The 13,192-nt window shown below is 44.8% G+C and overlaps 1 protein-coding gene across 1 annotated transcript in view; it reads right to left on the bottom strand.

Annotated features, from left to right (window-relative positions):
- Positions 1–13,192, bottom strand: part of LOC138786367 (receptor-type tyrosine-protein phosphatase epsilon-like) — a 105,964-nt gene that overhangs the window by 33,159 nt on the left and 59,613 nt on the right. Inside the window, exons 10-13 of the mRNA XM_069963346.1 lie at positions 8,638–8,681; positions 3,856–3,986; positions 3,692–3,779; positions 3,403–3,473 (exon numbers count right to left, since the gene is read on the bottom strand). Coding sequence (XP_069819447.1) covers positions 3,403–3,473; positions 3,692–3,779; positions 3,856–3,986; positions 8,638–8,681 — 334 coding nt within the window. The remainder of the gene's footprint in view (positions 1–3,402; positions 3,474–3,691; positions 3,780–3,855; positions 3,987–8,637; positions 8,682–13,192) is intronic.

The following is a 13,192-nucleotide window of genomic DNA, read 5'->3' as shown; positions in this document are numbered from 1 at the left end:
TATCTATATGAGCCAGGCTGTAGTATAATACGTACATCTATATAAGAGCGGCTGATGTATAATACATATATCTATATAAGCCAGGCTGTAGTATAATACGTACATCTATATAAGCCAGGCTGTAGTATAATACATATATCTATATAAGAACGGCTGTAGTATAATACGTACATCTATATAAGAGCGGCTGATGTATAATACGTACATCTATATAATAGCAGCTGTAGTATAATACGTACATCTATATAAGAGCGGCTGTAGTATAATACGTACATCTGTCTAAGCCAGGCTGTAGTATAATACGTACAGTACATCTATATAAGCCAGGCTGTAGTATAATACGTACATCTATATAAGCCAGGCTGTAGTATAATACGTACATCTATATAAGCCAGGCTGTAGTATAATACGTACATCTATATAAGAGCAGCTGTAGTATAATACGTACATCTATATAAGCCAGGCTGTAGTATAATACGTACAGTACATCTATATAAGCCAGGCTGTAGTATAATACATACATCTATATAAGCCAGGCTGTAGTATAATACGTACATTTATATAAGCCAGGCTGTAGTATAATACGTACAGTACATCTATATAAGCCAGGCTGTAGTATAATACGTACATCTATATAAGCCAGGCTGTAGTATAATACATACATCTATATAAGACTGGCTGTAGTATAATATGTACATCTATATAAGAGCGGCTGTAGTATAATACATATATCTATATAAGCCAGGCTGTAGTATAATACGTACATCTATATAAGAGCAGCTGTAGTATAATACGTACATCTATATAAGCCAGGCTGTAGTATAATACGTACAGTACATCTATATAAGCCAGGCTGTAGTATAATACGTACATCTATATAAGCCAGGCTGTAGTATAATACATACATCTATATAAGCCAGGCTGTAGTATAATACGTACAGTACATCTATATAAGCCAGGCTGTAGTATAATACGTACATTTATATAATAGCAGCTGTAGTATAATACGTACATCTATATAAGAGCAGCTGTAGTATAATACGTACATCTATATAAGCCAGGCTGTAGTATAATACGTACAGTACATCTATATAAGCCAGGCTGTAGTATAATACGTACATCTATATAAGCCAGGCTGTAGTATAATACGTACATCTATATAAGCCAGGCTGTAGTATAATACGTACAGTACATCTATATAAGCCAGGCTGTAGTATAATACGTACATCTATATAAGCCAGGCTGTAGTATAATACATACATCTATATAAGACTGGCTGTAGTATAATACGTACATCTATATAAGAGCGGCTGTAGTATAATACATATATCTATATAAGCCAGGCTGTAGTATAATACGTACATCTATATAAGAGCAGCTGTAGTATAATACGTACATCTATATAAGCCAGGCTGTAGTATAATACGTACAGTACATCTATATAAGCCAGGCTGTAGTATAATACGTACATCTATATAAGCCAGGCTGTAGTATAATACATACATCTATATAAGCCAGGCTGTAGTATAATACGTACATCTATATAAGCCAGGCTGTAGTATAATACATACATCTATATAAGCCAGGCTGTAGTATAATACGTACATCTATATAAGAGCAGCTGTAGTATAATACGTACAGTCCATGTATATAAGAGCGGCTGTAGTATAATACGTACAGTACATGTATATAAGACTGGCTGTAGTATAATACGTACATCTATATAAGCCAGGCTGTAGTATAATACGTACAGTACATCTATATAAGCCAGGCTGTAGTATAATACGTACATCTATATAAGCCAAGCTGTAGTATAATACGTACATCTATATAAGCCAGGCTGTAGTATAATACGTACAGTACATCTATATAAGCCAGGCTGTAGTATAATACGTACATTTATATAAGAGCAGCTGTAGTATAATACGTACAGTCCATGTATATAAGAGCGGCTGTAGTATAATATGTACAGTACATGTATATAAGACTGGCTGTAGTATAATACGTACAGTACATCTATATAAGCCAGGCTGTAGTATAATACGTACATTTATATAAGAGCAGCTGTAGTATAATACGTACAGTCCATGTATATAAGACTGGCTGTAGTATAATACGTACAGTACATGTATATAAGACTGGCTGTAGTATAATACGTACAGTACATGTATATAAGAGCGGCTGTAGTATAATACGTACAGTCCATGTATATAAGAGCGGCTGTAGTATAATACGTACAGTCCATGTATATAAGACTGGCTGTAGTATAATACGTACAGTACATCTATATAAGAGCGGCTGTAGTATAATACGTACAGTACATGTATATAAGAGCGGCTGTAGTATAATACGTACAGTACATGTATATAAGAGCGGCTGTAGTATAATACGTACAGTACATGTATATAAGAGCGGCTGTAGTATAATACGTACAGTACATGTATATAAGACTGGCTGTAGTATAATACGTACAGTACATCTATATAAGAGCGGCTGTAGTATAATACGTACAGTACATGTATATAAGACTGGCTGTAGTATAATACGTACAGTACATGTATATAAGACTGGCTGTAGTATAATACGTACAGTACATGTATATAAGAGCGGCTGTAGTATAATACGTACAGTACATGTATATAAGAGCGGCTGTAGTATAATACGTACAGTACATGTATATAAGACTGGCTGTAGTATAATACGTACAGTACATCTATATAAGAGCGGCTGTAGTATAATACGTACAGTACATGTATATAAGAGCGGCTGTAGTATAATACGTACAGTACATGTATATAAGAGCGGCTGTAGTATAATACGTACAGTACATGTATATAAGACTGGCTGTAGTATAATACATAAATCTATATAAGAGCGGCTGTAGTATAATACGTACAGTCCATGTATATAAGAGCGGCTGTAGTATAATACGTACAGTACATGTATATAAGACTGGCTGTAGTACAATACGTACATCTATATAAGCCAGGCTGTAGTATAATACGTACAGTCCATGTATATAAGAGCGGCTGTAGTATAATACGTACATCTATATAAGCCAGGCTGTAGTATAATACATACATCTATATAAGCCAGGCTGTAGTATAATACGTACATCTATATAAGAGCGGCTGTAGTATAATACGTACATCTATATAAGAGCGGCTGTAGAATAATACGTACATCTATATAAGACTGGCTGTAGTATAATACGTACATCTATATAAGAGCGGCTGTAGTATAATACGTACAGTACATGTATATAAGACTGGCTGTAGTACAATACGTACATCTATATAAGAGTGGCTGTAGTATAATACGTACAGTACATGTATATAAGACTGGCTGTAGTATAATACGTACAGTCCATGTATATAAGAGCGGCTGTAGTATAATACGTACATCTATATAAGAGGCGTTTATATAATCTGATCCGGACGGAGTTGATCTCAGAATAACCCGAGAATTGTCATCTGCAAGAATAGAAAATCAGCTGAGAAATGTGACTGTCACATCCAGAGAGACACAGGGGAGAAAGAGACCTAGGGGAGGGAGACAGACACAGGGGAGAAAGAGACCTAGGGGAGGGAGACAGACACAGGGGAGGGAGACACAGGGGAGGGAGACAGACACCTAGGAGAGAGAGGTGAGGAGGGGCAGAGAGAGTGATAAGAGACATATTTGCCCTCACAGGGTAGGATTCTCTTGTATCGGTTTTTGCCCTGGTTCTCCTGTCTCTGTGCGGTCTCACAGGCAGATAACGCTTCGCTGGGCAGCTCCTATAGAGACAGACAGATAAGTGACAGATGCCGGATGATGAGAGTGCTGATCCTCTTACTGTATAGCAGCAGTGACCTTGTATTCCAGGTAACGTCCCCCAGGTAAGATGCCGGCGTCTTCCTCATCTTCATTGTCCAATATTTCCTTCTGGCGCAGCGATATAAGAGCGTCCAGCAGCTTCTCCACCGGGATCTCCTTCTTCTTACCTGTAGATTATTTTATTAGTATATATATATATAAGAATGCTCAGGGAGGTCGGCGGGCTGCGGGGTATGTCCCTCTATACAAGTATGATATAACCAGAGTGAGGGGCAGGAGGTCAGGGACTTGTATCCACTCTCTAACAATGACAGAATATAAAATCCGAGCAGCGGGAGTCGTCTACATGAGGCCTCAGGGTGCGGTGGGTGCTGATCCGGCCCTACATTGCTGAGAGTAGGGCTTTATACCAGGCACTATAGGTTAACCGTGCCATATTCTCCGGGACCATTAGGGGGCAGTGTGTGACCCCCCTATGTTCTCCAGGACCATTAGGGGGCAGTGTGTGACCGTGCCATATTCTCCGGGACCATTAGGGGGCAGTGTGTGACCCTCCTATATTCTCCAGGACCATTAGGGGGCAGTGTGTGACCCTCCTATATTCTCCAGGACCATTAGGGGGCAGTGTGTGACCCTCCTATATTCTCCAGGACCATTAGGGGGCAGTGTGTGACCGTCCTATATTCTCCAGGACCATTAGGGGGCAGTGTGTGACCCCCCCTATATTCTCCAGGACCATTAGGGGGCAGTGTGTGACCCTCCTATATTCTCCGGGACCATTAGGGGGCAGTGTGTGACCCTCCTATATTCTCCGGGACCGTACAGAGGACACATAGGTCAGTGACACCATTAGGGGGCAGTGTGTGACCCCCCTATATTCTCCAGGACCGTACAGAGGACACATAGGTCGGTGACACCATTAGGGGGCAGTGTGTGACCCTCCTATATTCTCCGGGACCATTAGGGGGCAGTGTGTGACCCTCCTATATTCTCCGGGACCGTACAGAGGACACATAGGTCAGTGACACCATTAGGGGGCAGTGTGTGACCCCCCTATATTCTCCAGGACCGTACAGAGGACACATAGGTCGGTGACACCATTAGGGGGCAGTGTGTGACCCTCCTATATTCTCCAGGACCATTAGGGGGCAGTGTGTGACCGTCCTATATTCTCCAGGACCATTAGGGGGCAGTGTGTGACCCCCCCCCTATATTCTCCAGGACCATTAGGGGGCAGTGTGTGACCGTCCTATATTCTCCAGGACCATTAGGGGGCAGTGTGTGACCGTCCTATATTCTCCAGGACCATTAGGGGGCAGTGTGTGACCCCCCCCCTATATTCTCCGGGACCGTACAGAGGACACATAGGTCAGTGACACCATTAGGGGGCAGTGTGTGACCCCCCCTATATTCTCCAGGACCATTAGGGGGCAGTGTGTGACCGTCCTATATTCTCCAGGACCATTAGGGGACAGTGTGTGACCCCCCCCCCCCCTATATTCTCCAGGACCATTAGGGGGCAGTGTGTGACCGTCCTATATTCTCCAGGACCATTAGGGGACAGTGTGTGACCCCCCCCCCCCCCCTATATTCTCCAGGACCATTAGGGGACAGTGTGTGACCCCCCCCCCCCTTATATTCTCCAGGACCATTAGGGGGCAGTGTGTGACCCCCCCTATATTCTCCAGGACCATTAGGGGGCAGTGTGTGACCCTCCTATATTCTCCAGGACCATTAGGGGGCAGTGTGTGACCCTCCTATATTCTCCAGGACCATTAGGGGGCAGTGTGTGACCGTCCTATATTCTCCAGGACCATTAGGGGGCAGTGTGTGACCCTCCCCCCCCTATATTCTCCAGGACCATTAGGGGACAGTGTGTGACCCCCCCCCCCCCCCCCTATATTCTCCAGGACCATTAGGGGACAGTGTGTGACCCCCCCCCCCCCCCCCTATATTCTCCAGGACCATTAGGGGGCAGTGTGTGACCCCCCCTATATTCTCCAGGACCATTAGGGGGCAGTGTGTGACCCTCCTATATTCTCCGGGACCATTAGGGGGCAGTGTGTGACCCTCCTATATTCTCCAGGACCATTAGGGGGCAGTGTGTGACCGTCCTATATTCTCCAGGACCATTAGGGGGCAGTGTGTGACCGTCCTATATTCTCCAGGACCATTAGGGGGCAGTGTGTGACCGTCCTATATTCTCCAGGACCATTAGGGGGCAGTGTGTGACCCCCCCTATATTCTCCAGGACCATTAGGGGGCAGTGTGTGACCGTCCTATATTCTCCAGGACCATTAGGGGGCAGTGTGTGACCCTCCCCCCCTATATTCTCCAGGACCATTAGGGGGCAGTGTGTGACCGTCCTATATTCTCCAGGACCATTAGGGGGCAGTGTGTGACCCTCCCCCCCATATTCTCCAGGACCATTAGGGGGCAGTGTGTGACCGTCCTATATTCTCCAGGACCATTAGGGGGCAGTGTGTGACCCTCCTATATTCTCCAGGACCATTAGGGGGCAGTGTGTGACCCTCCCCCCCTATATTCTCCAGGACCATACAGAGGACACATAGGTCAGTGACACCATTAGGGGGCAGTGTGTGACCCTCCTATATTCTCCAGGACCATTAGGGGGCAGTGTGTGACCGTCCTATATTCTCCAGGACCATTAGGGGGCAGTGTGTGACCCCCCCCCTATATTCTCCAGGACCATACAGAGGACACATAGGTCAGTGACACCATTAGGGGGCAGTGTGTGACCCTCCTATATTCTCCAGGACCATTAGGGGGCAGTGTGTGACCCTCCTATATTCTCCAGGACCGTACAGAGGACACATAGGTCGGTGACACCATTAGGGGGCAGTGTGTGACCCTCCTATATTCTCCAGGACCATTAGGGGGCAGTGTGTGACCCTCCTATATTCTCCAGGACCGTACAGAGGACACATAGGTCAGTGACACCATTAGGGGGCAGTGTGTGACCCTCCTATATTCTCCAGGACCATTAGGGGGCAGTGTGTGACCCCCCCCCTATATTCTCCAGGACCATTAGGGGGCAGTGTGTGACCCTCCTATATTCTCCAGGACCATTAGGGGGCAGTGTGTGACCGTCCTATATTCTCCAGGACCATTAGGGGGCAGTGTGTGACCCTCCTATATTCTCCAGGACCATTAGGGGGCAGTGTGTGACCCTCCTATATTCTCCAGGACCATTAGGGGGCAGTGTGTGACCGTCCTATATTCTCCAGGACCATTAGGGGGCAGTGTGTGACCGTCCTATATTCTCCAGGACCATTAGGGGGCAGTGTGTGACCCTCCTATATTCTCCAGGACCATTAGGGGGCAGTGTGTGACCGTCCTATATTCTCCAGGACCATTAGGGGGCAGTGTGTGACCCTCCTATATTCTCCAGGACCATTAGGGGGCAGTGTGTGACCGTCCTATATTCTCCAGGACCATTAGGGGACAGTGTGTGACCCCCCCCCCTATATTCTCCGGGACCGTACAGAGGACACATAGGTCAGTGACACCATTAGGGGGCAGTGTGTGACCCCCCTATATTCTCCAGGACCATTAGGGGGCAGTGTGTGACCGTCCTATATTCTCCAGGACCATTAGGGGACAGTGTGTGACCCTCCTATATTCTCCAGGACCATTAGGGGGCAGTGTGTGACCGTCCTATATTCTCCAGGACCATTAGGGGGCAGTGTGTGACCCTCCCCCCCCTATATTCTCCAGGACCATTAGGGGGCAGTGTGTGACCCCCCCTATATTCTCCAGGACCATTAGGGGGCAGTGTGTGACCGTCCTATATTCTCCAGGACCATTAGGGGGCAGTGTGTGACCGTCCTATATTCTCCAGGACCATTAGGGGGCAGTGTGTGACCCCCCTATATTCTCCAGGACCATACAGAGGACACATAGGTCGGTGACACCATTAGGGGGCAGTGTGTGACCCCCCCTATATTCTCCAGGACCATTAGGGGGCAGTGTGTGACCCCCCCCCCTATATTCTCCGGGACCGTACAGAGGACACATAGGTCGGTGACACCATTAGGGGGCAGTGTGTGACCCCCCTATATTCTCCAGGACCGTACAGAGGACACATAGGTCAGTGACACCATTCGGGGGCAGTGTGTGACCGTCCTATATTCTCCAGGACCATTAGGGGGCAGTGTGTGCCCCCCCCCCCTATATTCTCCGGGACCATTAGGGGGCAGTGTGTGACCCTCCTATATTCTCCAGGACCATTAGGGGGCAGTGTGTGACCCCCCTATATTCTCCAGGACCGTACAGAGGACACATAGGTCAGTGACACCATTAGGGGGCAGTGTGTGACCCTCCTATATTCTCCAGGACCATTAGGGGGCAGTGTGTGACCCTCCTATATTCTCCAGGACCATTAGGGGGCAGTGTGTGACCGTCCTATATTCTCCAGGACCATTAGGGGGCAGTGTGTGACCGTCCTATATTCTCCAGGACCATTAGGGGGCAGTGTGTGACCCCCCTATATTCTCCAGGACCGTACAGAGGACACATAGGTCAGTGACACCATTCGGGGACAGTGTGTGACCCTCCTATATTCTCCAGGACCATTAGGGGGCAGTGTGTGACCCTCCTATATTCTCCAGGACCATACAGAGGACACATAGGTCAGTGACACCATTAGGGGACAGTGATACAGTTTTCAGCTCTGATTAGTTCTTTACAGATCCCCGATCTAAGCAGGTTTGTGGAGATTAAGGACTATTAGAGTTCTGAATGTGGTGATCCTGGCACATCACGTGTTAGTGTACATGATATTCTGTAGACACGCACCCAGTCCGGGCTTTAGTGGGATTTCATCCGTCCCCTGTGATTTCCTGCAAGAGAAGATTCAATTGGTTACTATTGTAGCGTCAGAGAAAGACTGTGCAGTCCCCACTATGACCATGAGGGGTGCTGTATACACCAGTATCTATGCAGTGGGGTCCACCATGGCACAGTCCTTCCTAAGAAGCCTCCATACACTCATCAGCTATTAATATCAGGTGTGTTGAATATCAGGTGACAATGACGGCTGTCGGAAGGTGGGGGGTGGGTGATATATTAAGCAGCAAGTGACCGCTCAATTTTTAAGATGAAGTGACTATGACCAGGGCCAAATAGTGACGTGTACGTGTCTGGGTTGAGTTTGGAGTAGTTACTGATGCACTGTGTATGCGAGGAGAAAGGAAAGAAACAGCAGCAGTGACGCAGCAAGGAAGGGGTTACACTAAGCACTGAACTGTTGCTGCTGCTCAGATGAGAGGGAATCCTTGATTTACCTTTTCGAGGACAGTGAGGAGGAGAATGGGGACAGGCTCACCTCACAGACTGTATACAGCTGAGGCTCTTTCTCCTGTACATAGCACTAGCCAGGCTCCACTCCCATTTCTTGTGTCTGTTACTAGAGACAGACTTAGCCTAACAACAGACAGTGAATTTTAGAGACTGCGGCAGCTCGCTCCATAGTGTTCTGTGCCCGCATCAGAACTCGGAGGCGCTAGAGAACATCCAGCCGGTACTGCAGTACCGGCTAGGATTATCTTTTCTGTGACCGGCCATTCCATGACCCAGCAGGGTCACAGAACGGCCGGTCTCATACAGAATATGAATATAATATATCAGTGTAATATACAGAGTAATGGAGTAGTGTAATATACAGAGTAATATATCACTGTTATATACAGAGTTATATATCAGTGTAATAAACAGTTATATATCAGTGTAATATATAAAGTAATAAATCAGTGTAATATACAGAGTAATATATCAGTGTAATATACAGAGTAATATATCAGTGTAATATACAGAGTAGTATATTATTGTAATATACAGAGTAGTATATCAGTGTAATATACAGAGTAGTATATCAGTGTAATATACAGAGTAATATATCAGTGTAATATGCAGAGTAGTATATCAGTGTAATATACAGAGTAATATATCAGTGTAATATACAGAGTAATATATCAGTGTAATATACAGAGTAATATATCAGTGTAATATACAGAGTAATATATCAGTGTAATATACAGAGTAGTATATCAGTGTAATATACAGAGTAATATATCAGTGTAATATACAGAGTAATATATTAGTGTAATATACAGAGTAGTATATCAGTGCAATATACAGAGTAGTATATCAGTGTAATATACAGAGTAATATATCAGTGTAATATACAGAGTAGTATATCAGTGTAATATATCAGTGTAATATACAGAGTAATATATCAGTGTAATATACAGAGTAATATATCAGTGTAATATACAGAGTAATATATCAGTGTAATATATCAGTGTAATATACAGAGTAGTATATCAGTGTAATATACAGAGTAGTATATCAGTGTAATATACAGAGTAGTATATTAGTGTAATATACAGAGTATTATATCAGTGCAATATACAGAGTAGTATATCAGTGTAGCATATCAGTGTAATATACAGAGTAATATATCAGTGTAATATATCAGTGTAATATACAGAGTAATATATCAGTATAATATACAGAGTAATATATCAGTGTAATATACAGAGTAACATATCAGTGTAATATATCAGTGTAATATACAGAGTAGTATATCAGTGTAATATACAGAGTAGTATATCAGTGTAATATACAGAGTAATATATCAGTGTAATATACAGAGTAGTATATCAGTGTAATATACAGAGTAGTATATCAGTGTAACATATCAGTGTAATATACAGAGTAATATATCAGTGTAATATACAGAGTAATATATCAGTGTAATATACAGAGTAGTATATCAGTGTAATATACAGAGTAGTATATCAGTGTAATATACAGAGTAGTATATCAGTGTAACATATCAGTGTAATATACAGAGTAATATATCAGTGTAATATACAGAGTAATATATCAGTGTAATATACAGAGTAGTATATCAGTGTAATATACAGAGTAATATATCAGTGTAATATACAGAGTAGTATATCAGTGTAATATACCAGTGTAATATACAGAGTAGTAAATCAGTGTAATATACAGAGGAATATATCAGTGTAATATACAGAGTAATATATCAGTGTAATATACAGAGTAGTATATCAGTGTAATATATCAGTGTAATATACAGAGTAATATATCAGTGTAATATACAGAGTAATATATCAGTGTAATATACAGAGTAATATATCAGTGTAATATACAGAGTAATATATCAGTGTAATATACAGAGTAATATATCAGTGTAATATACAGAGTAATATATCAGTGTAATATACAGAGTAATATATCAGTGTAATATACAGAGTAGTATATTATTGTAATATACAGAGTAGTATATCAGTGTAATATACAGAGTAATATATCAGTGTAATATACAGAGTAATATATCAGTGTAATATACAGAGTAATATATCAGTGTAATATACAGAGTAATATATCAGTGTAATATACAGAGTAATATATAAGTGTAATATACAGAGTAGTATATCAGTGTAATATACAGAGTAATATATAAGTGTAATATACAGAGTAGTATATCAGTGTAACATATCAGTGTAATATACAGAGTAATATATCAGTGTGTAACGCCTGGAGTAGTGGATCCACTGGACCGTCACCAGCGATGGCACTAACCTCACCAGGGAGCGGAGTCTAAGGGGCCGCTGGTTTTCACCAGAGCCCGCCGCAAGGCGGGATGGACTTGCTGCGGCAGGCGACCCCCCAGGTCGCTACCCCTGGCTTGGTTGCTAGTGACGGCAGGCGAGGCGTGGCAGGAGCAGTAGGCAGGAGATGGTGCTGGCAGAGGTCTGTAGACGTAACCGCAGGTGACAGGCTGAACACAGGAGCAATGGTGTAACAGGGGAACAGGAACCAGGAACAAGGACTAGGGACCAGGTAGCGGATAGGAATCAGGAACAAGGACTAGGGACCAGGTAGCGGATAGGAATCAGGAACAACAGGGAGCTGGGCCAAACGCTATGGGAAGCATATAGAGGCTCCAACACCTGTAGTGGGGCAGGGCTGGAATATATAGGGAGTGATTGGTGCAACTAACCAATTAGGGGCGGACTGGCCCTTTAAATCTGAGACAGCCGGCACGACAGAGGGGCCGACCGGCACAGACGGAGACAGGAGCGGGACCAGGTAAGGCGCCCCCCGGGGCCGAACATGTAGCAGCGCCGGGTCCCTGCACAAGGGCCCCGGCAGCTGCATGGGACAGAGGGAGGTCGCGGCGGCAGCCCGGAACACGGGACGCCGCCGCGGTCGTGACAGTACCCCCCCCCCCCCTTTGGCCTCCCCCTCTTTCTAGCCTGCAGGAACCTCTTGATGAGATCTTGGTCCAGGATGTTAGCCTCGGGTTCCCAGGACCTCTCCTCAGGACCAAATCCTTTCCAGTCCACCAGGAAGAACTTTCTCCCTCTGACAGTTTTCATGGCCAGAATGTCTTTAACAGCGTAGACGTCGTCAGAGACGGCTTGTGGAGCAGAGAACGAAGACTTATCGGAGAACCGGTTCAGGACCACTGGTTTTAAGAGGGAAACATGGAAGGCATTCGGAATCCGCATGGTAGGGGGTAGGCGGAGTTTGTAGGTGACTGGGTTGATGCGTCTTAGCACCTAGAAAGGACCGAGGAATCGAGGGCCCAACTTGTAGCTGGGAATCTTGAGTCGGACATACTTGGCCGAGAGCCAGACTTTGTCACCTGGAAGAAAATTTGTGGCAGGTCTCCTCCTCTTATCAGCCTGGTCCTTCATGCGTTCAGAGGCTTTGAGTAAGGACTGTCGAGTTTGTTCCCAGATCGACTGCAGGTCAGATAACAACTCCTCCACGGCTGGGACCTCAGAGGATGGAGAGAGAGGCAGAGGAGGACGAGGGTGATGCCCGTAGACCACATAGAAAGGAGACTTGCCTGTGGAACTCGAGTCCAGATGGTTATATGAGAACTCCGCCCATTGGACCAGTTGTCTTGGCGGCTGGAAACAAAATGACGTAGGTAGTTACCCAGAATCTGATTGACTCTCTCCACTTGCCCGTTAGTCTGAGGATGATAGGCCGATGAGAAGTTCAGCTTCACTTGGAGTTGCGAGCAGAGGGCACGCCAAAACTTAGAGACAAATTGAGAGCCTCGGTCGGACACAATGTGAAGAGGAAGTCCATGCAGGCGGAAGATGTGTCGGAAGAACAACTGAGCCAGACGAGTAGCAGAGTGTAGACCAGGAAGGGCCACTAAGTGAGTCATTTTTGAGAAGCGGTCAGTCACCACCCAAATAACTGTATTGCCCGCAGACGGAGGTAGGTCTGTGATAAAATCCATCCCAATGTGGTGCCAGGGATGGTCCGGGACTGGCAAGGGCAAAAGTAGGCCGGCAGGTCT

This window comes from Dendropsophus ebraccatus, chromosome 3 (assembly GCF_027789765.1).
Source record: "Dendropsophus ebraccatus isolate aDenEbr1 chromosome 3, aDenEbr1.pat, whole genome shotgun sequence".
NCBI classification, from domain to species: Eukaryota; Metazoa; Chordata; class Amphibia; order Anura; family Hylidae; genus Dendropsophus; species Dendropsophus ebraccatus.
The sequence above is the reverse complement of the archived record's forward strand: the minus strand, read 5'-3'. Positions and strand labels throughout refer to the sequence as shown.